General features: G+C 37.6%; 1 protein-coding gene across 6 annotated transcripts in view; it reads right to left on the bottom strand.

Moving 5' to 3' along the window:
• The window catches only part of JMJD1C (jumonji domain containing 1C), a 360,771-nt gene that overhangs the window by 12,139 nt on the left and 324,541 nt on the right, over positions 1–24,091 (bottom strand). For all 6 annotated transcript variants that reach the window (XM_023509587.1, XM_003783626.3, XM_023509588.1 and 3 more), the window contains 13 exons: positions 23,030–23,244; positions 21,903–22,055; positions 18,015–18,104; positions 17,393–17,520; positions 17,067–17,280; positions 16,381–16,595; positions 15,428–15,706; positions 11,665–11,833; positions 11,022–11,112; positions 10,217–10,347; positions 9,626–9,748; positions 4,005–4,144; positions 446–622 (listed from right to left, as the gene is read on the bottom strand). In XM_023509587.1, the coding sequence (XP_023365355.1) occupies positions 446–622; positions 4,005–4,144; positions 9,626–9,748; positions 10,217–10,347; positions 11,022–11,112; positions 11,665–11,833; positions 15,428–15,706; positions 16,381–16,595; positions 17,067–17,280; positions 17,393–17,520; positions 18,015–18,104; positions 21,903–22,055; positions 23,030–23,244 (2,125 nt within the window). The remainder of the gene's footprint in view (positions 1–445; positions 623–4,004; positions 4,145–9,625; positions 9,749–10,216; positions 10,348–11,021; positions 11,113–11,664; positions 11,834–15,427; positions 15,707–16,380; positions 16,596–17,066; positions 17,281–17,392; positions 17,521–18,014; positions 18,105–21,902; positions 22,056–23,029; positions 23,245–24,091) is intronic.

Below are 24,091 nucleotides of genomic sequence, written 5' to 3'. Positions count from 1 at the left end.
GCCATTTTTTGGTTGCAGCCATCATTGTTGTTTGGCGGGCCCAGACTGGATTTGAACCCGCCACCTTAGGTGTATGTGGCTGGCGCCTTAGCCGCTTGAGCCACAGGCACCCGAGCCACCCTCACACATACTTTAATGCCTCACTAATGTCGAGTATATAGTAACTAACTCTCTAGTTCCCCTAACAGAGATCTTAAAAATTCGATTTCAATCTATTAAATCAGAGACAACACACAAATGGAAATATGGCTAGTGTTAAAACTATTAAAGTTCTGAAGGTATGTAAATCATGTCAGATTTCTGTAAGTGCATTTTAATGAAGGAGACTGGTACAGTACATTCTCTTACTTATGTTTTCTTTCAAGTTTATACCAAGTATAATTTATTTTCCAAGATAAGTTAGTTTGGTCAGTAACAGATGTATTAGAAATAACTTTGTATATACCTGATGAAGTGCTCCTGCTGGCAAAACAATGGCGTCACCAAGGAACTGAATAACAGTACAGGTTCTGACTCCATATTCTTCAAGCAGTCTTTGGCGGAGCTGTTTGTTCACATACCAGCTCTGGTCACGTATTGGATCGTGTTCTGGTAGAACTTCAAGGCCTTGTTCTTTTGAAATCTGAAATATGGATTAAAATAAAAATGTACATAATAACATTAGGAGGAGAAATGATAAATTCTGTTCAGTTAATTTCTATTTTCTTTATAACAACATAGTCTTTTGTTAAAGTCTTACAGAACAATGACTGAGCTTCCCAAGTTGAAAAAAGTAATTTTCTGTGTGGTGCCTGTGGCTCAGTGAGTAGGGCACCAGCCCCATATACCAAGGGTGGCGGGTTTAAACCCAGCGCCAGTCAAACTGCAACAAAAAATAGCTGTGTGTTGCGATGGGGGCCTGTGGTCCCAGCAAGTCAGGAAGCTGAGGCAAGAGAATCGCCTAAGCCCAAGAGCTGGAGGATGCTGTGAGCTGTGATGCCAGGCACTCTACCAAGGGTGACAAAGTGAGACTCTGTCTCTAAAAAAAATAATAATAATGTTCTGCAATAATTTATAAAGCTAGAGCATATTAAAACCTGGAAATGCTGTTAATAGAGTAAATCATACTTCCTTTTTACCACCTCCCTCCACTATGAAGTTTCAATCAATCTAGTTTCTTTCTTTATAATTGTTTTAAGAGCATAGTTCATAAATAAGGAAAAGAGTAGTTTTTTTTCCTAAAAAACCAGACCACTGGGGGATGGCACCTGTGGCTCAAAGGAGTAGGGCGCTAGCCCCATATGCTGGAGGTGGGCTGGGTTTTGGTTCAAACCCAGCCCTGGCCAAAAACTGCAAAGAAAAAAACCAGACCACTGGGGCCGAGCGCAGTGAATCACACCTGTAATTCTAGCACACTGGCAGGCCAAGGAAGGAGATTGCTTGAACTCAGGAGTTTGAGACCAGCCTGAGCAAGAATGAGACCCTGTCTCTACTAAAAATAGGAAAAATAGGTTTGTAGCTCAGTGAGTAGGGCACTGGCCACACACACCAAAGCTGGCAGGTTCAAGCCCAACCTGGGCCTGCTAAACAATGACAAGTGCAACCAAAAAATAGCCAGGTGTTATGGCGGATGCCTGTAGTCCCAGCTACTTGGGAGGCTAAGGCAAGAGAATTGCTTAAACCCAAGAGTTTGAGGTTGCTATGAGCTGTGATGCCACAGCACTCTACCCAGGGTAACATAGTGAGATTCTGTCTTAATTAAAAAAAAAAATAAAAATAGCTTAGCATAAGGAAAAAAAAATAGTTGAGCATTGTACTGAGCATTTATAGTCCCAGCTACTTGGGAGGCTGAGGGAAGAGGAGCTCTTGAACCTAAAAGTTTGAGGTTGCTGTTGACACCATGGTACTCTACCCAGAGTGACAAAACAAAAACAAAAATGAAAAACCAAACAATTTGGGCAGCGCCTGTGGGTCAGCAAGGATGGCACAGGCCCCATATACTGAGGGTGGTGGGTTCAAAATCAGCCCCAGCCAAACTGCAACAGAAAAATAGCTGGGCATTGTGGCGGGTGCTGGTAGTCCCAGCTACTCGGGAGGCTGAAGCAAGATAACTGCCTAAGCCCAAGAGCTGGAAGTTGCTGTGAGTCGTGATGCCGTAGCACTCTACCAAGGGCAACAAAGTGAGACTGTCTCTTTAAAACAAACAAACAACAACAACAAAAAAAAACTCACATGTATGGATTGATTAAGCACTTTTCAAGCACTTTAAAAGGTAGGTACAACGATAAATAAATACTTTTATAACTGTAACTTACTCTTAAAAAGTCAACTTCAAGGGAACCTTTTACTAATCAGTGAAATAATTTTCTGCTTAGAAGACAAATGATATCTTAGATTAAAATACTGGTAGGTATTTGGGGATAATATAGTAGTACAAGGCTCTAGATACTTTACTTTGCAGAGACAGAACTTAAAATCCTTCCAGAAGGAAAATGATGAATGAAGTATAACAGGATAAGCTACAATGATGATCCATTAAAAGAAATCCCTTTACAAAATTCAGAAAATATGTGAGTACAAGATTTTATTTTTTGAGACAGAGTCTCACTCAGTCGCACTGGCATCATAGCTCAGAGCAAATTCAAACTCTTGGCTTCAAGTGTTTCTCTTGCTTCAGTCTCCCAAGTAGCTGGGACTACACGTGCCCACCACAATGCCTGGCTATTTTTTTTTTTTTTTTAGAAACGGGGTCTCTTACTTGCTCATGCTGATCTCGAACTCCTGAGCTCAAGCAGTCTGCCTGCATTGGCCTCCCAGAGTGCTAGGATTATAGGCATGAGCTACCATGCTTGCCAAACATTACCTTTTTTTTTTTTTTTTTTTTTTGAGACAGAGTCTCAAGCCCTGGGTAAAGTGCCATGGTGTCATGGCTAACAGCAACCTTAAACTCTTGGACTCAAATGATTCTCTTGCCTCAGCCGCCCAAGTAGCTAGGACTACAGGCGCCCACCACAACGTCCAGCTTTTTTTTGTTGTTGCAGTTACCATTTTTGTTTTAGCTGGCATGAGCCAAGTTTGAACCCACCAGCCTCAGGTATGTGGCCGGCACCCTGTCCACTGAGCTACAGGCACTGCCCTAAACATTACTTTTTTTTTTCTTTCAGTTTTTGCCCGGGGCCAAGTTTGAGCCTGTGGCCCCAAATACCTGAGGCCAGCATTCTACTCCTTTGAGCCATAGGCGCTGCCCTCAAACATTACTATTTATATCCTGCAATCCCAATAATTACTTTTTTTGTTTGTTTTTTCCCCAATAGTTACTTTTCACTACCCAACGAACATCTGGCTCATGAACAGATCAGTCCCTTACTGTAACAGATGGGGGAAGCACCAGGAACTGATGATGAATTGCCATTCAACATCCTCAACAGCAATCAGGCTTGGAGAAAGGGACATTTGACTATCTACCTTGAAGTAAAAATTACTTAGTGACTTTTTGGGGGGTGGGGTTAATTAAGGGAATTTAGTGATCTTATACAAGGGTCAAAATGAAGTATAACAGGATAAGCTACAATGATGATCCAAAAGTATATAAAATCAAGAAACGTATAATCCATGCAAACAGAAACAAATGTAACACAATCTCTCTCAGAAAACTTTCATAGTCACCTACCTATTGCTGAATGCCAAATGAAGGTGGTTTAACAAATTAATAAATCCTTGTATAGGCCGGGTACAAGGCAGGCGAATTGCTTGAGCTCACGGGTTTGAGACCAGCCTGAGCAAGAGCAAGACCTATCTCTTAAAAAAAAAAAAAAAAAAAGCCAGGCGTTGTGGCAGGTGCCTGTAGTCCCAGCTACTTGGGATGCTGAGGCAAGAGGATCACTTGAGCCCAAGAGTTTGAGGTTGCTGTGACTTATGATGCCATGGTACTCTACCAAGAACAATAAAGTGAGACTGTCTCAAAAAAGAAAAAAGAAATCCTTGTACAAAGTAGACAGACAAATTATTTGCAACCTGAATTGTACCTTTTGAAGAAATTCTCTTATCTTGTCAACATCTTTCCCAGCATAAATATGCCACAGAGCACCAGGTATTTCACTAGAGTCCTTTAGTCTTTTCCTTAAAATGTCATCCAGATCTTCTTCTTCAAATTTCTTGAGTATTCCTGAAAAAAGGAGCATATTTTCAAAAAGGTCAGTAAGAAAGCCAAGTCTGCTAAAATTGACCTAGCAAAGCAGCAGAAAGCCTGACTCAATCAGTATTCTTAAAGAGGAGTCAAATCCAGTTACATATGAGGTCCAAAAACTGGTTCTCAAACTCATCCTCGAAAAAGTCCTATACACCTTATCAATGAATCTCACTATGGTTACCTTTGAAGTACTCCCTTTGGGAGTCAGGAGCGGTGGCTCACACCTGTAATCCTAGCGCTCTAGGAAGCCAAGGCGGGTGGATTGCTTGAGCTCATGAGTATGAGACCAGACTGCGTAAAAGCGAGACCCCATTTCTACTAAAAGCAGAAAAAAACTGAGGCAAGAGGAGGGCTTGAGTCTGAGTTGGAGGTTGCTGTGAGTTATGTCCGCACAGCACTCAACCAAGGGCAACAGTCTCCAAAAAAAAAAAGTGCTCCCTTTGGGAAGCTATGTACCAATGCCAGAGCCTACTACTCTGCCCTTCAAAGCAATTTTGGAACTCTTTTCCTGGAATGACCATTAAAGTTGTCATGGTATGAAGTCTGACAATTAAGTTTGGGGAAAAAATGCTTTGAAGTGTGGAATAGGTGCTGGCATCAGTGCATAGCTTCCCAAGGGGAGTACTTCGAAGGTGACTATAGTGACACTCTGCAATGAGGTATGTAGCACTTTTTTATTCAAAATTGTTAGAACCATAAGAAAAAAGAACTAGAGACAGAGCAACACTGATTTTCCCACTTTATATGTTCCCTGCAAACCAAGGAGCAGGAGATTTTGAAAACTTAAGAACTTGTACTCAAACTTAACCCCACCTTTTCCCCTTTCTCAAGGGCAAGGTCATAAGAATAACTTGCACTCATAGCATTTCATACCTTACAAAGTACTTTTATTGTTATTATTAATTAGCTGGGCTGTAAAACTACTTAGCAAGGCAGTCAGGGATCATAATCTCTATTTCATGCCTGAGTAAAAAGTTCAGTGAGATAAAGGGATTTACTCATTAGCATTACTAATAAATGGAAGAGCAAAATGTATTCTGATCAATTCCTAGAGGATTCCATATTTTTATTATCTGTAACCAAATGCGAATGTTTCATGAATAAAGTTTTAAAGTTTTGAAAAAACATCAGTCCACATTCTAAATGCTGACTTAAAAAACTACACATATACACAAATGCAATACACACAAAAAACTGTGGTGTACACAGTGAAAATGTTAACTGGGTGTTACTGTTTGCTAGAAAGGATATATCAGATGTTTTTTAATTTTTGATAGCAAAATCTTTTTTATATTCAAACTTTACTGCAAGGATTTCCCAATTCAAACATTTATCAAGTGTTTACTATGTACTAGCCAGGCATCCTCAAACTATGGCCCGCAGGCCTCATGCAGCCGCCTATAACGTTTATCTGGCCCCCCAGGTGTTTTTGCCGCCACTGCCCGTCCTGCTTAGCAGCCGACTGGTCCTGGGGCCCTCAGTCCAGCCCTCCAGTGGTCTGAGGGACAGTGAACTGGCCCCCCTGTTTAAAAACTTTGAGGACCCCTGTGCTAGACACTGCCCTAGGATATTGGGGGTTAGAATCAAGCAAGATCCAGTCAAGACGTTATAGAGTTGAAGAGAATCTTGACAAATAAATCTAGGCAAATAAACATCACGTTGTGGTAACTGTAATCTATAAGTACAAAGGACACACCAAAACCAGTCTAGTCCTCAAATGTTCTCTGCAGCAAAGTTTTTTCCTAGTCCTAAATAAGAAAATTAAGGACAATGTAAGAAGTTCATCATAAGATCCTATTCTTTACTGTTATTATAGCCTTTATATGTAGAGAGTTTAAAATTTTCTCTTTAATAATAAGCCAGGTGTGGTGGCTCATGACTGTAATCCTAGCACTCTGGGAGGCCAAGGCGGGAGGATCCCTTGAGGTCAGAAGTTTTTGAACAGCCTAAGCAAGGTGAAGACACTATCTCTACTAAAAATATAGAAAAATTAGCCAGGCACTGTGGCAGGAGCCTGCAGTCCCAGCTATTCAGGAGGCTTAGGCAGGAGATTCACTTGAGCCTAGGAGTTAGAGGTTGCTATGAGATAAGCTGATGCCATGGCCCTCTCACCTGAGGCAACAGAGCAAGACTCTGTCTTAAAAAAAAAAAAAAAAAATATTTTTTCTCTTTAAAAAATGACAGCTGGTAGCGCCTGTAGCTCAGTGGGTAGGGTGCCAGCCACATACACCAAGGCTGGCGGATTCGAATCCAATCTGGGCCAGCTAAAGCAACAATGACAACAGCAACAGAAAAATAGCCAGGTGCTGTGGTGGGTGCCTGTAATCCTAGGTACTTGGGAGGCAGAGGCAGGAGACTCACTTGAGCCCAGGAGTTGGAGATTGCTGTAAGCTGTGATGCCACAGCACTCTACCCAGGTTGACAGCTTGAGACTCTGTCTCCAAAAGATAAATAAAATAAATAAAACATAACAATGACAGCTGATACTCTTACGTTATCCTAACAAAAATAAAAGTTGGAAACTTTGGTTTGGTTTTTCTAATTTTTTTCCCTCTAAATTTTATTGCTCTGAAAATTAAAACATAAAGTGAGGCAGGGTGTTATAAGAAGGAGAATGATTAAAGTAACTTTACTTTTTATGAAAAAACACTTATAGAGTTACTGAGAATCTGAGTTACACTTTAAAAGATAAATACAAGAGTTTACCAGGGAGTCAAAGAGGTAAGATAGCCATTGTAGGTGGAGGAAAAAAGCATGTGCTCTAAATATGTTAGTTATTCTCAATGTGTTTTAAATATTATAACCCTACAATGTTGCTTTTTTTGTGATCATCTATGACAAAATTTTTTTAGATAAAGAAAGAGAGCAATTTTTCTGATAAGAACTGAGTAGAAATATATTTAAAAAATAAGGAAAGAGAGCTAGAGGATTATTTATGTTCAAAGTTTTCTCAAAAGATCAAATATTATGCTAGGAATAATGGCTAGGGGTTATGCAGGAACAAATATGAAGGAGCATGAATGAATCACAATGGAGAAAAGTGTTATAGAGGATAATCTGAATATAGTGCAATGAAGTACAAAAGATAACTCTGTGGCATCATAAGCTTAGAAAGAAATCTAAACCACAGGTCACTCATTTGTGTGGCAGAGCTGGGACTATAACTCTAATTCTTAGAGAGTTGTTAAAGTGGTTATCTACTATAGTCAAAAGTGTCAGTTAAGGGAGGCACGTGTGGCTCAGTGAATAGGGCGCTGGCCCCACATACTGAGGGTGGTGGGGTCAAACCCAGCCCCAGCCAAACTGCAACAAAAAAACAGCTGGGCACTGTGTTGGGAGCCTGTAGTCTCACTTACGTGGGAGGCTAAGGCAAGAGAATTGCCTAAGCCCAGGAGTTGGGGGTTGCTGTGAGCTGTGATGCCACAGCACTCTACCATGGGTGATAAAGTGAGACTCTATCTCAAAAAAAAAAAGAAAGAAAGAAAAGAAAAAGTCAGTTAAGAGCTGAGTAACATAAAAATCAGTTTCCATATTTTGGAGGAAATTTAGATCATGCATGACAGAAATTATCAAATGTACACAGAGACAATGAATACTATGAGTCTCCATGTAGCACCTAGCCACAAGTTGTAGATCCATTGGAATCAATGATCTATGTGGTAGACGGAAGTCATGCAGAAAGTGCATATAAAGTAGAAAAGGTAAAGAAGAACATCTGTTAGTGTTAGAAAAGTCTGTAACCTCATAAGGTGCCAGAATCAGGGAAGGGATGTCACAAAAGCCAAGGATGGTATGTGTAGAAGAGGTAGTGATTAACAATGTCATTCGGATAAGTGTAGTGGTTCATGCCTATAATCCCAGCACTTTGGGAAGACGAGGTGGAATGACTGCTTGAGGATGAGAGTTGGGGACCAGCCTGGACAATACAGAGGGACTCCTCCACAAAAATAAGACAAAATTAAGCTGAGCATGGTGGCCTGTGCCTGTAGTCCTATGTAGGAAGCTGAGGTAGGAGGATCACTTGTTACCAGGAGTGTGAGGTTGCAGTGAGCTATGATCAGGCCATTGCATTATTGTGTGGGTGACAGAGCAAGACGCTGCTTCAAACAAAACCCAAACTAAACAAAATCCCCTACTATTTACAACAGGTGGGGTGAGTAGAAAGAAATAACTGTATCATCCAATGGTGTGTGAGTGATAAGCCTTAGTAGCAGGCTTAGCACCCATAGTTCAATGAGTAAGGCACCGGCCACATATACTGAAGCTGGCCAAGTTTGAGCCCAACCTGGGCCTGGTAAACAATGACAACTGCAATCAAAAAAATAGCCAGGCGTTATGGAAGGCACCCGTAGTCCCAGCCACTTGGGAGGCTGAGGCCAGAGAACTGCTTGGGCCTAAGAGTTTGAGGTTGCTGTGAGCTGTGATGCCATAGCATTCTACCAAGGGCAACACAGTGAGACTTTGTCTCAAAAAAAAAAAAAAGACTTTGTAGCAATAGTAATTTCAAGAAGGTATAGAAATAAGACTGGGTGGCACCTGTGGCTCAGTGGGTAGGGTGCCGGCCCCATATAAAGAGAGTGGCAGGTTCAAACCTAGCCCCGGCCAAACTGCAACAAAAAGATAGCCAGGAGTTGTGGCAGACACCTGTAGTCCCAGGTACTCGGGGGGTTGAGGCAAGAGAATCACCTAAAGCTTAGAAGTTGGAGGTTGCTGTGAGTTGTGTGACGCCATGGCACTCTACTGAGGGTGACAGAGTGAGACTCTGTCTCTACCAAAAAAAAAAAAGAAAGAAAGAAATAAGACTGGAATGAGTTGAAATGTGAAAAGAGATAGCAAAGAAATTCTTATGAAAGCAGGAGCAATAGGATGATGTAAAAGGTTTTAAGGAGGTTTACTTTTTTGAGAGAGAGAAGGAATAGTTTGGACTCTGTTCCTATTCTGAGAAGGAGCCAGGGACGAAAGGTTAAAGACCAATGAATATGTATCTATGTCTCTATGAAGAAAAGAATAACCGATAGATCAAGATTTCAGAAAGACATTCAGAAGACAGAAACTAAGCCCATGGACTAGATATAAAAGTTACTTCTATTTAGAAGAGGCCATTCTTCCTCTGATACCAGAGGGGGGAAAAAATGCTTGAGAGCCCCAGGACCTGACCTACTTTCTATTCATCAATAAATGTTACCAGTGAGCTTGACAATATTTTTGTAAACACAAATACTTAATGATAGGAAAGGAGCAAATTAAAAGTCTTACTTGTAAGGCTAAAATTTCATTTATATGAAAAATAGAAAGGAAAATAATCTTCAAGCAATAAAGATTAAAATACTCACGTATCCACTGCAATTCCTTTTGAAATCTTTGCTGTTAAGTCAGAGGCTGACATTCTAGATGACATTAGTTTATGTGATTATTCAACTCTTATTCCAAAGACTAGGATTCTTTAAGTTTCATTACCTGTTTTTGAGAGAATGCCATTTCCTTTTGCTATACCAACATAGACTAGAATATTGACAACATCGGAAACTTCAACATGGAGATTTGTTGTTCCTATATCATGATCCTTAGCAGCAGCTACACCTGTGTATAAAACAAAATTCTACTTGACAAAATGCTTCTAATATCTAATAATATAAGCAGATACTCTCCCCAAATTAGCTCTGTCAGCAGAATTTATTAATTGCAATAAAGTCATGGTACCAAAGAAAAGAAAAGAAAAGAAAAGAAAACAAAAGAACCAAAACGAAATTCTGGCCCTAAAAGCCACAATCTATAAAATGTCCTATTATTTTTATAATTATACTTGTATTATAAAATGTGCTATTATTAAAAAACAAATTAATAAAAATGGTAAAGTATTTTGTAAGGAATTACCAGGTACTTAACTATATATTGGCTTTAATTCTTACTATACTACCTAATATAAAAGGATTTCAACAGATTTTAAGATTTAGTTACGAAACTAAAAATCATTAGACTATTTTTGAACAGAAATTTGTTAAAATCCTATATAATTCCAAATTGGGAGAAATGTGAACTTATACCTACCATAGGCACTGCACAACCTGGGGCCCAGATCTGGACGTACAAAAAATCCTGGCAAATGAGAGGCCAAATTGAATTTTCCCTCTGGATTACAATATTCTGGCAATGGCAGACTTTTTAAAAGATCTTCGTATCTGAAGAATAACAACATTGCCTTATTTTAAATAAAGATTTGTATTTTTAAGTGCTTTCAAATATATAATTTTCTACTTGTTCAAACACCACACAATCTTTCCTTAAGATACGAAGTGATACTAAAATGACATTTCTGCCTCTTTAACCACTACAAATTAAAAGATCCAATAGAAGGAATACCTCAAACAAGCCCCTGTGTTCTTCAACATGAGTAACTTTTTTTTTTTTTTTTTTTGAGACAGAGTCTCGCTATGTTGCCCTCAGTACAGTGCCATGGCGTCACAGCTCACAGCAACCTCAAACTCTTGGACTTAAGCGATACTCTTGCCTCAGCCTCCCAAGTAGCTGGGACTACAGGTGCCTGACACAATGCCTGGCTATTTTTTTGTTGTAGTTCTCATTGTTGTTTAGCTGGCCTGAGCCAGGTTTGAACCCTCCAGCCTCAGTGCATGTGGCCAGGTCCATGACCACTGTGCTACAGGCGCCGAACCATAAGTATTCATTCCTTCACTAACATACTTTCCCCCTGTTGAGGCTACAGAGATTCAGTTTTGTTTCTTATTTATTTTTAATTAAGAAAGGAAAGGACTTGAGGTCACAATTATTATTACTTATCCTCCCCTCTAGGGATAATCTTTAAAAAAATCAAGAGTCAAAATGAAAAGTTTCAAACCTTGCTGGCATCATAGTCTTGAAGTCTTCTCCTGAAGGGCAATCTTTCAATTTTAAGACAACTGTTTCTCCACTTTTGGTTTTTTGTCGCTCTGTAAACAATGCAGTTAATTATTAAAAAGGTAATTTCTGTCTTTTATTTTTACTAATGTTTGGAGAGGAAGAAATGTAAATGAATGAATGACTTATTGCATAGTATGTGCTTAACGAATGCTTGCTTATTGATTTTTATTCCTTATGTATTAAAACTTTTGTTCCTTTTGTACACAGATAGGATATATTGTATTTCCCATTTGTAACAGCTCAGAAAATTCTTTTTAATATCTCGTAAACATCACAATCTTTTTACATTTTTACTTCTCGAAGTATTTTATATAAATAATTCAATTTGCCAAAGTGTATGAGGTTGCCCAAAATTTCCCCATTTACATGTATAAGGAAGCACAGCATAAATAGCTTCTTTAAGGTCAAAGGAAATTAGTGTTAAAAGACAGAATTAGGACTAAATATTTTCTTTCCAACTACTTGTTTCTTTTCATTAGATAACAAATGTTTCAAAGACTAAAAATCTGTTAAAATTACATTTGCAATTCATCATTTTGGGAGAATACGATTAAGAAAACAGTAAAACAAATACAACATACTTGAAACTTCTTCAAAACCATCCCAGAATTCTTTAACACTGGCATTTGAAATAATGCTGTCTTTGCAATTTAGGAGATCAGCTTGGTGGTCCCCAAAATCAAGACTAATGGATTCAGCCTTCCATAAGCTAATGTTCATTTTCTTATGCATACCAGAAACCACTGCAGGCTTAAAAAGATAAATAAAAAACAGTTAAAAGATACATGGACATTTCAAAACTGAATTTTACATGCACATATAACCAAGGTTTAACACATTAAGTTTCAAGCCTACTGACAAAAGTATGAGTATAAAAGAGGCTATTCAAAACAAGTTGCTGACCTGGAAAGATATTCACAATATACTGATACTGTCAAAAGAAAAAAAAATGATGACAAGATGTCATGTGGAATACAGTGGCATTTTCCAAAACAGAAATTTAAATGTAAAGTAATTCTTAGAAAGTGAGTCTGAAAGGTTATACTAAAAATTTCATTTCTCTCTCTTTTTTTTTTTTTTGAGACAGAGTCCTATTTTGTCACCCTCTGTAGAGTGTGGTGGTGTCATAGCTCACAGCAACCTCAAACTCTTGGGCTCAAACGATAGATACTCTTGCCTCCCAAGTAGCTGGGAATACAAGCGCCTGCTTTTTGTAGAGACAGAGTCTTGCTCTTGTTCAGGCTGGTCTCGAACCCATGAGCTGAGGCAATCCACCTGCCTTGGCCTCCCAGAGTGGTAGGATTACTGGTGTGACCTACTGCACTTGGCAAAAATTCCATTTTTTTTTTTTTTTTTTTTTGTAGAGATAGTGTCTCACTTTATCGCCCCAGGTAGAGTGCTGTGGTGTCACACAGCTCAAAGCAACCTCCAACTCCTGGGCTTAGGCGATTCTCTTGCCTCAGCCTCCCAAGTAGCTGGGACTACAGGTGCCCACCACAACACCTGGCTATTTTTTGGTTGCAGTTTGGCTGGGGCCAGGTTTGAACCCACCACCCTCAGTATATGGTGCTGGCACCCTACCCACTGAGCCCCCAGGCACCACCCTCCCAAATTCCATTTCTTAATAGTAGAAATATGGATTATCTGGTTGCTTTATCTGTAAGACTAATTTTATGTTTTTTTTTGTTTTTCAGAGTCTCACTTTTCTACCCTCGGTAGAGTGCCATGGCGTTGTAGTTCACAGCAACCTTAAAACTCTTGGGCTCAAGTGATCCTCTTACTTCAGGTTTTCATTTTCAGCAGAGACGGGGTCTCAACTTTTGCTCAGGTTGGTCTTGAACTCCTGAGCTCAAGTGATCCGCCCACCTCAGCCTACTAGGACTACAGGTGTGAGCCACCACACCTGGCCATATTCTTTATTTTTTTAATTGTTGGGGATTCATTGAGGGTACAAGATGTGTCACACACTGAGACCCACCCCCCTCCTTCCTTCCCTTCTCTGCTTTTCCTTTCCCCCACTCCCTTCCCCCTCCTTCTTTCTCTCTCTGCTCTCTCCTTTCCCCATGCCCCACTGTGTCATTAATTGTCCTCAAATCAAGATTGAATACATAGGAGCTCATGGGTTTGAGACCAGCCTGAACAAGAGCAAGACTCTGTCTCTACAAAAAGCTTCTCCATTCTTGTGACACTTTACTAAGAATAATGTGTTCCACTTCCATCCAAGTTAATACAAATGCTGTGAAGGCTCCATTTTTTTTAATGGCTGAATAATATTCCATGGTATACATGTACCACAGCTTGTTAATCCATTCCTGGGTTTGGGGGGGGGGGGCGCATTTAGGCTGTTTCCACATTTTGGTGACTGTAAATTGAGCTTCAATAAACAGTCTAGTACAAGTGTCTTTTTTCTGGTTTTTTGAGATAGAGTTTCACTCTGTCACCCTGAGTGGAGTGCCATGGCATCACAGCTCACAGCAACCTCGAATTCTTGGGCTCACACAATCCTCTCAGTTTTTCATGTTTAGTAGAGACTGGGTTTCACTTTTGCTCAGGCTAATCTTGAATTTATGAGCTTAAGCAATCTGTACACCTTGGCCTCCCTGAGTGCTAGGATTACAGGCATAAGCCACTATGCCCAGCCTAAAATACTAATTTTTACAGACATAATTAAAGTTACCTACATGTTTATAGTATATGGTCACAGATTTAAGTCACAAATTTTTTTAACCTCTATAAAGATCAGGATTAAAAAAAAAAGCAAACACCTATGGCACAAAAGCATTACATTTCAAGCCTGATTCTCTGAAAGTGACCCTCTTCTCTGAAATAACATGAATTTAAATTCCCTTAAGGATCTCTAACCCAGAAACTAACAAGTGAAGACGTATATAGATTCTAAAACTCTAATAAATGATGTAAAAACATTTCTAAGTTCATCTGATATATTAATTCTCTAGTTTTCTTAACCTTTATTCTAAATAAAGTAAAATTCTAATTTTTTTATTCCAAATAAAGTAAAATTCTAGAATACAGAGAACACAGGAAGTTGCAATTTAAAAGAGTGTCTGAAAAATTATATTTACTAGGCTGGATGTGGTAATAGCCCCAGCTACTCTGGAGACTAAGGTAGAAGGATCTCTTGAGCCTAGGAGAGTTTGTGTCTTGGTTGGGCAACACAGCAAAGTCCATTTCAAAAAGAAATAATAATAAAATAAAAAATTGAATTAAAAAAAATTAAACATAGTCTGGGCACAGTGGCTCACACTTGTAATCCTAGCACTTTAGGAAGATGAGGCAGGTAAGATTGCTTGAGCTAAGAAGTTTAAGATCAACCTGAGTAAGAGCAAGACCCTGTCACTACTAAAAATACAAAAACTAGCTGAGCATTTTTTTTGTCGCAGGTGCGTGTGGTCCTAGCTATTTGGGAGGCTGAGGCAAGAAGATCACTTGAGTCCAGGAGACTGAGGTTACTGTGAGTTATATTGATGTCATGGTATTCTAATAAGGGTGACAGAGAGAAACTTTGTCTCAAAACAAAACAAAATTTAAACATGGTATTATGTATCATTAAACTTCGTAATGTAATTAATTTTAGGAAGAATAAAAAGTTAAAAAAACACTCTAAATTCTAGTTGACTACTTGGTTGAATTATTTCACTGAACAACTTTCAATGACCTAATAACAGATCCTGCTATTAGATATATAATAATTACCACTGGCAATTCACATATGAATTCCTAGTGTCTCATCCAATACTCTTACCTAGTCCTATGCTACTGTTTGTTTTGGTAATTAGCAGTTTTGTATCAGTGTTGTATATTGCCATCTGAGATAAACTTTTGTCAAAGAGAAAAACATTTTTATTAGAGCAGTATGAAATAATGGAATGTGTCATTCAAGATTTGATGAACTAAAATTTATAAGTAAATGTTCTATGTATAAACATTATAGACAAAAACATCTACATTTCATTTGTTCATGAAAAATGCTTCTAACATTGATTAACATTTTAAAAGTAGAATATGAATGTGCAAAGTGGGTTAAAATACAAATCCTAAAAATGGTGGGAGGGACTTTTATTTTTAAACATAGGTTTTATTAAGTACCTATTTACTGACAGATCAAAAATACAACAGGAAATAAATCACTGCTTCCTATTAATTCATATAAATGTGGCCAAAAAAAGGAATTTAGAAATAATCATTCTGATAAACCTTTCAGTATTTTTATTATCTTATTGCCCCCATATGTCTTTACTATTTCTTTCCCATTTCTATCCCTAAGGAAGGAACCATTCTATTTAATTAGCTTCAAGCTCTATTTAATCAGCCTAAAATACTCACTTGTCCTTGTTTCCAACATTCTTTGAAAAGCTTCCAATTATTACTATTCTTGTAATCCTTAAGCCATAAAACATGCTTCTCACAGATCCAAGAATGTGGTATATCACTGTACAATTTATTGTTTTCATCCATGGCAGGCTTTCTGCTTTCTTCAGGCTCTTCTTTAAGCTCTGGTTTTACAATTATCTTAGAAGTTTTATTTGGTGGAATTTTATTTTCAACAACTGAAGCAATGATGTCATCAAGAATGTTAGGCATAGTCCTTCCACTCTTCCCACTCTATTAAGAGAAAAAAAAAGTTGAGAAAAATTATATTTTGAGAGGAAATGTATACATTTTCCTCCCACACACTAATTTTTTTAAATAGTATCCCTGCATACAAGAATATGCATGAATGGGGTAGTGGATAGTGATCCCTAGTCCTTACACTGTTCCTGAAACATAAAGACCAGAAGTTGCTAGTGTGAGAAACTGCCTGGTCAATAGTAACTAGAAGATCAGCCTTCCAACCTTTTACATTTTTTAGGGCTGGGGCAGAGTTTTCAGGTGGGTGGGATGTCCTACATACTTTTAAAAGCTACCAAAAATTTTCATCTACCTAAGCATTTATTCTGCTTTTCTTTTTTTCCAGTGAATAATTAAAGCCAAATTAATTTCTAGGTATTTTTCACTTCCATGTGTGTTTTTCTCTCCCACTAGACAAATAGTTCTGAGGGGCATTTCAGGGCTCTTCTGGCATCAAAGAGCCCTCTCCTCCAACCTTTTACTAAGATTAGTGAAAAATGGCAGCTGAAGGTTAGGAGTTAGGGTACAAATAAGAAATATGCCTAGCAATTTGGTACATTTGATTTCAGCTGCAACTGTTTATTGGATAATTCACACCCAACAGCCAACTACCCAAATCATCTCAATTAAGATCCATAATTAAAGCTAAAATCTGGCACCACACTCACTGGGGCTCCCATTGAATACACTGGGGCAAAGGCAATGCCAGCATCGGTAGAGCCTACTCGTAGCTTGCCAGCTGTGGTGGTCAGCAAGTCCCGTAGAGTTGACCCTTGTTCATTATTCTGGGATGTAGGTGGCGATGTTCTGCCATTTGGAGAATCACAGTTGTCTTGTTCTCTGTCTTCTTTAATTTGCTTTTCAAGGGCAAATTCTTTGTTTTCTAAAACAAAACATTTCACATAACTCAATTAAGCTGGCACCCAGCATCTATAATGGGAGGTAAAAACTAAAACACTGGTGATTTAGTCCCCTAAATGTAAATCAGAGAATGAGTTAAAGCCTTCAAAATGCCATCAAACATTTTGAACATGAAAAGGCCTTCCTTAGGCATGTAGCTGAATTTGTACCTGTCACATATAAAAAATGCTACTGCAGAGACAAGCAGAAAATACAGGTAAGTTACAAATCTAGTATCCCCAGTGGCTTTATATGCTCATCCACAAATGACTGTAACTAACTTTGACATAATTATAAGAACCTGCTTTATAACAGGACAAATATTTTATTGAATCTAAGCCATAATTCAAGCAAAAGACCAAACTATTTATATTAGTAGTACTTTAATATGCAATAGTAAAATGAAGGTTATACCATAATTCTCTAATATATACTTAGACATAGTTATGTTTACCTTTTTTTTCTTCTCTGGCTTTTTGCTCTGCAAGATCTGCTAACCAATGTAGTGGTGACTGAGATTCTGGAGGAGTTAACTTGCTATCTGTGCATACATCACTTCCTGGGCTGCTATTGCCATTACTTTCAGACTTTTGAGGAGTATTTTGTTGCTGAGATTCAGGCATGCACAGAGAAATTTTATTACCATGATTAAGAACATTCTGTAAAACCTATAAAGGTAAAACAATTAAATCTTTAAACACTTTTTCTGGATTTCAAATACCAAAGTTGATTAATTTAACATGTATTCTATTTGAATAACAGAATGAGATTTTTACTCACTTGAGATACACCATTCATTGTAGCAAAATTTCCAACTTGTAAATTCTGTTTATTAGTACAATGACAATGGGATTTAATGCCATATTTTTCTCTAATAGTATGCATGGCATCTAGAAGATCTGTCAAAACTACAAAATAAAATGGTAGTTAATAAAAAGATTACCACTAGTTGTTAACATTTTTTCTTACTATATTTTATAATTAGTAGTAATGGAGCTCTTCTTGTGCCTTTTAAATTTTCTTCCACATTTCCTCCATTCTGTCTCTTCCATCTATCGCAGAATTGGATCATTCAACCAAATTTATGTTCTCTATTCTTTTTTTCCCTTACCACTGTTATTAAAAATTCAGTATGCTCAAAAATACTAGAAAGATTTCATGGGAAACCCAACAGGCCTTTACATAATATTTTAACGTTCCCCTTCTAAGACAGTTCCTCTAGGGTGGTCTTCTTTCTGAGCTTTATTTACCATTACAGAGGATTTCCAACAACTTTGAGCCAAACAATTCAAGACTAGTAAAACCTTACCTGTCAATTTTATTATGTTAATATTTCTAGATACTCTGTTAGATGCTTCTTTAACCTGGAACTATTTCATTAATAATATAAATTTATACTTACCAGAACCAGGTATAATTTGAGTTGGCATTAAATGTTTGTGATCATGAGGCTGTCCCTTCACACACTTCATCCAAGCGTACAGTTCTTTATCTGCAAGATAACATTATCTAGTTTTACATCACACTCATGGTTTTTTAGGGTTTCTTTTTTTGGTTTTGTTTTTTCTTCAAAGGCAAGGTCTTATACTCTGTCGCCTAGGCTGAAGTCCAATGGCATAATCATAGTTCACTACAGCCTCAAACTTCTGAGCTCAAGCAATCCTCCTTCCTCAGTCTCCCAGCAGCTAAGACTACCAATAGATGCCACGAAGCCCAGCTAATTAAAAAAAGAATTTTTTTAAGAGATGGGGTATTTGCTATGTTACCCAAGCTGGTCGTGAACTCCTGACTTGAAGCAATCCTTCTGCCTCAGCCTTCCAAAGTGCTGGAATTATAGGCATGAGCCATTTTGTGTCTGGCTGCAATGATTTTATAATTATAGAATTGATGCTTTGTATATAAAAAATATATATAAAATGTCAGTGACGGTTTTCAGATATTTGATTATTAAAAAAAGTCAGAAAAGGCAGTTCTACCACTTTATGAATTCTACAAAAACAGTGATACAGATGATAGGCTGATCCTAAACTCAGTATGACACAATTCTGAGGCCATTAGTCATTTGTATTCCTCTTAAGCTTCAAAGATATGAAGAGAACTGTCGTGAGATGTGAAAAAGCTGTTATCACATAGCTATTAGTATTAATGGATTTTGTTACCTTCAAACAAGACTCTATTCCTAGAGTTGTAAACATACTAAAAGTCATAAGCATGGGGGCATATCAGAAATGGAAAGAATATTTGATATGTTCATCTTTAGGAGAAATTTCTCTATAAATTTATGACAGCTACTAATGATATAGCTACAAAATCTTTGATATCACAAAACTCAATAAATTTAGCATTTAAAAAAATTAGGACATTATTTCATAAAAAGTACAGATTAAATAAAATTCAAATCTAGTCTAAAACTGGTTACCTTTAAAATCTTTGACTTTCCTCTCTGAAGACCTATGGGGTAACTTGAAAATATTTTCTAACTGTTTATATTTTAAACACTTATGTTGATTGCCACTATATAAAACTATGTATTAAACCTAGCCAATGTTAGATTTTTTTTTTTTTTTGAGACAGAGTTTCATTATGTCGCCCGTGGTAGAGTACTGTGGTGTCACAGCTCACAGCAATCTCAAACTCTTGGGCTTTAGTGATTCTCTTGCCTCAGCCTCCTGGGTAGCTGGGAGCACAGGTGCCCGCCACAATGCCTGCAGTTGTCATTGCTGTTTTAGGAGGCCTACGCTGGGCTTGAACTCACCAGTCTTGGTGTATATGGCCAGTACCCTACTCACTGAGTTATGAGCACTGAGCCACCAATGTTAGTTTTATCAACTAACATTGCGACATCAACATATATCAAACAGAATATAACCCAAGGCATAGGTTATACTTGAAAGAATATGGTGACTAACAGACTATACTTTCAAAATTAATAGTACTGTGAAAATTAATAATACAACTAGTTTATTACAAATACTCTATCTTGCTCCAAAAAAAAAAAAGAATTCACAGCAGCTGAGGTATATACATGCAATACAGCAAAACAGAATAAATTCAAATTAACCTTTTCAATTTGGTGAAGGAAAAACAAAGTATAAAGTTTTATAACAATGCAGCTAGCCAGTTCTAACAACTGAAAACATCAAAATACAGTTTTATGATTTTAAAGATATTTTACTGCCTAATACATTTCTTATTATGGTTTCACATATTTACTGCATAGCCCCCAAACATCTAGCTGTTCAAATATGTTCCCAGGTTTCATTTGTAAGTGCTGCATATTTAAGAAAAAGAATCAGAGAGGGTAGGGTTTTAGTAATTCTATCAATGAAAAGATACTGATGGCTAAATCATGTTATATCTACATGATATACTACTCTGAAAAAGAGCTGCTTGGAATAAAAACGACATTCATTGTTCTGTGACACTGACAGTCTGTCACTGAGTATTTCTTTTCTTTTTTTTTTTTTTTTTGAGACAGAGTCACAAGCTGTTGCCTTGGGTAGAGTGCCCTGGTGTCACAGCTCACAGCAACCTCCAACTCTTGGGCTTAAGCAATTGTTTTGCATTAGCCTCCCAAGTAGCTGGGACTACAGGCGCCCACCCCAACACCCGGCTATTTTTTGGTTGCAGTTGTTGTTGTTGTCTTAGCTGGCCTAGGCCAGGTTGGAACCTGTTAGCCTCGGTGTATGTGGCTGGCGTCCTACTGACTGAGCTATGAGTGTTGCCTATTTATTTCTAATATTACTATAATTCCCCTCATTTCATCAGAACTTCATGCCTAACAAATCACCCAATATCAGTATTAGGGAGCCACTTATAAAACTGCTTCAGATAAACTATTTCTAAAACACGTTCAATGTACTTAGTGATTCCCTTTTTAAAACTTCGCCTCATCTCCAGTTATGTTAACAAGTGGGACACTGTCTTTGTGTCATTTTCTTTACCTAGAAAATAAAAAATTGGTTCTGGCTCAGCACAGTGGCTAATGCCTGTAATCCTAGTACTCTGGAAAGCCAAAGTTGGTGGTGGACTGCTTGACCTCAGGAATTCAAGATAAGCCTGAGCAATAGCAAGATGCTGTCTCTACTAAAATAGAAAAAAAACTAGCCAGGCATGGTAGCACACTCCTATAGTCCCAGCTACTCGGGAACTTGCAACAAGAGGATTGCTTCAGCCCAAGAGTTTGAGGTTGCTGTGAGCTATGACGCCACAGCACTCTACCCAGGGCAACAGAGTGAGACAGGGAGGGAGGAAATGCTTCAAAGGCTGTTTAAAATTATAAAGATTACTTTTTCATTCTCTGAGAACTGAGAGATAAACGGTGACCAACTTTTAGAAAAGTCAATTTATACTATGAAGTATTCAATTATGACTTATGACTGTGTAATTAACAGTTTCTAGAACTTTAGGCTCCTACACTCTTAGACTCAGCACCTGTAGCTCAGCGGCTAGGGCTCCAGCCACATACACCAGATCTGGCAGGTTTGAACCCAGTCTAGGCCTGCCAAACAATAAGCAAAAAATAACAGGGCATTGTGGCAGGCAACTGGAGTCCTAGCTACTTGGGAGGCTGAGGCAAGAGAATCACTTAAGCCTAAGAGCTTGAGGTTGCTGTAAGTTGTGACGCCACCGCACTCTACCAAGGGCAACAAAGTAAGACTCTGTCTCAAAAAACAAACAAACAAAAAAGCAGGGGGAAAAAAAAACAAAAACATCACATTGTAATCTTTTTTTTTTTTTGAGATGGAGCCTCAAGCTGTCCCCCTGGGTAGAGTGCCATGGCATCACGCTCACAGCAACCTCCAACTCCTGGGCTCAAGCGAGTCTCCTGCCTCAGCCTCCCAAGTAGCTGGGACTACAGGCGCCCGCCACAACGCCCAGCCATTTTTTGGTTGCAGCCATCATTGTTGTTTGGCAGGCCCGGGCTGGGGATTCGAACCCGCCACCTTAGGTGTATGTGGCTGGCGCCTTAGCTGATTGAGCCACAGGCGCCGAGCCATCACATTGTAATCTTAAAGTAACAAGCTCTAACCCTAAATTTTGGGCTACATTAAGAAACTTTCTGCCTGAAATGAAGGGTGAATATACTCATTAGTCTAAAGGATGTAGATGCAGTCTGATTTCAGAAAATAGAGCAATTAATAAACTGATGATTACTCCTCTTGAAAACAAACTTCACAAAATTTTAACAATATATTCATAAGAAAGATAGATGGGGAAAAAAACACATTTAATGATCCTAAAGCAACATTATAAAAAACCTTCAATTCATATAAACTTATTGACCAACCTCTAGAACTCTTTCTTTCCTTTGCCTTATAACAATCTAAGCAGACCACAAATCCACATTTTTGGCAGACCCAATGAATGTTAAACAACGTTGCTTCACATGCATCACACATCTCTCGGACTCCTCTTACTGCTCTTTTCCAGGCAATTTTGGCTAAGATACAGAAAAAACAAAAATTTAAAGACAAATATGCTCTTTACCCATATAATTTTGGTTAAAATACAAGCATAAATAAAAATGTAAAAGCAAAACCAAGAATTTTTAAGGCTATATTAACTAAAGGCTTAGCAGAATTCTTTTCAGAAGACTCACAAATTATTCTAAGTGAAAAATAAATATGGCTTACATCTAAGGAAGAGTTTTTCAATTTTGGTACTTTTTACATTTAGGGTTGAAATTTTTTTTTTGTTATAGGGGGTTATCCTGTGCACTGTAGGGCATTTAGGGGAATCTATGGCCTCCACCTATTAGATGCTAGCAGCACACCCCACTCCCTTCAATTAAGCAACCAAAAATGTCTTAGAACATTACCAGATGTCCCCTGGGGGGCAAACAACTGATTTTAGGAAGGGGAAGGTGAAGAAGCTAATATTTAGAGCATCAATTATGTTAGGTACTGTTAAGTCCTTTATATAAGTAAAACCAATTAATAGCAACTATTTTCTAAACAAATTTATGAAGTTGTTATCTTTCCTATTTCACAAACCTGCCTAATATTCATGGAGGTTATTTGCTACAGGTCACAAGCAGTAAATGAGCAGTTAAACAAGGAGTAAACCTAAGATTCAAGTATCAATAATGGGATGGACTATATCTTTTTATGTCAAATGTTGAAATTTCACATTTTGCATCCAAGTGGTTTTAACACTCTAATTTGTAATGTCAGAAATTCCAAATATAAAAATGTTATGGTGATTTCATCAATGGTTAAACTATGCAATTAAACCTCAATAGGAACATATCTATTGTACACACAAGTTCATTTGTGCATAAAAGGTCCCATTATTACAATTAAAAATCAGTAAGACTAGACAAGTTTAAGGACTTCTTTCCCAAATTAAACATAATTCAAAGAGAAATTCTTAAAATGCAATTTGTAAAGTTCATGTTATATTTAACTTCCTTACCATCCTTTTTTACCCAGGACAAAGCTGTTTTTTCAGATGTTACTAACTGACAGAATTTATCACCTATTATATCCAAAATATATTTAGAAGTTTCTATGTCTAGTTCATCATCTTCATAATTTTCATGTGTCCATAAACTCATAGCTTCATCATCATATTGGTCAGGAGAAGAGAAACCATCTATTCTAACGACTCCATTTTTACTAAAGGACAATCTGAAACATTAAAACATAAAATCATTAGATACCAAGATATTAAGAAAATGTATAAGCACAGTTTTTTAAAGTTGTAAATTTATAAATCTGTTTATATATTATAAACATGTAAAATCTAATTTAAAAACAAAAAAATAGGATAGTTTTTCACAAAATAATTATCAAATTAATTTAAATAACTCTCATGGGCGTTACACCAAAGGCAATAATAAGCAGCACCAATTTTGGATTCTTTCAAAAAGGAAGATATTTCCTATCACTTATACTTAAGTACTTTAATTCCCACTAAATGAAAACTATGTTTAAGAGTTTATGTGTTTGATAAGTGAGCAGTAAAAATGTGGGCTCTTTCTTGCCTAGAGCAATACTGTTATTTTATACATAACCTTAATTCAAAACCACTAACAAAGCTCTCATCTAATGTGCACAACTTAGGGGTATACAGCACACACCCTAGATGAAGGGCTCACTACAACCTGAACTTTTAGATATGCAAGCAATGTAACCTAATTATTTGTACCCACATATTAATCTGAAATTAAATAAATAAATAAAGGAAATCACTGACATTAAAAATGGCCTAAATCACCTTAAAACTTTCAATGGGAGGATTAAAAAAAGCAAGTACACTTACGCTTTCATTGATAAAATTGCACTTTAAAGTTATTAGGAGAAAAAGGATGAAGCTTTTAATAGTTTTTGTAAGAACCCAACTAATGTGATTATTTGCTCTTGGCTTCCGACATTCAAATGAATCTACTCAGAGTTCATGGCTAATGGAAGGCAAAAATTGCCCTTTTCTTACTGGCTGGTAGTTAATCCTCAAATACCTCTTTTTTTTTTTTTT

This window comes from Otolemur garnettii, unplaced genomic scaffold (assembly GCF_000181295.1).
Source record: "Otolemur garnettii isolate 467f Iridium unplaced genomic scaffold, OtoGar3 scaffold00008, whole genome shotgun sequence".
NCBI lineage: Eukaryota > Metazoa > Chordata > Mammalia > Primates > Galagidae > Otolemur > Otolemur garnettii.
Note: the sequence above shows the minus strand (reverse complement) of the source record. Positions and strands in the feature narration are given on the sequence as shown.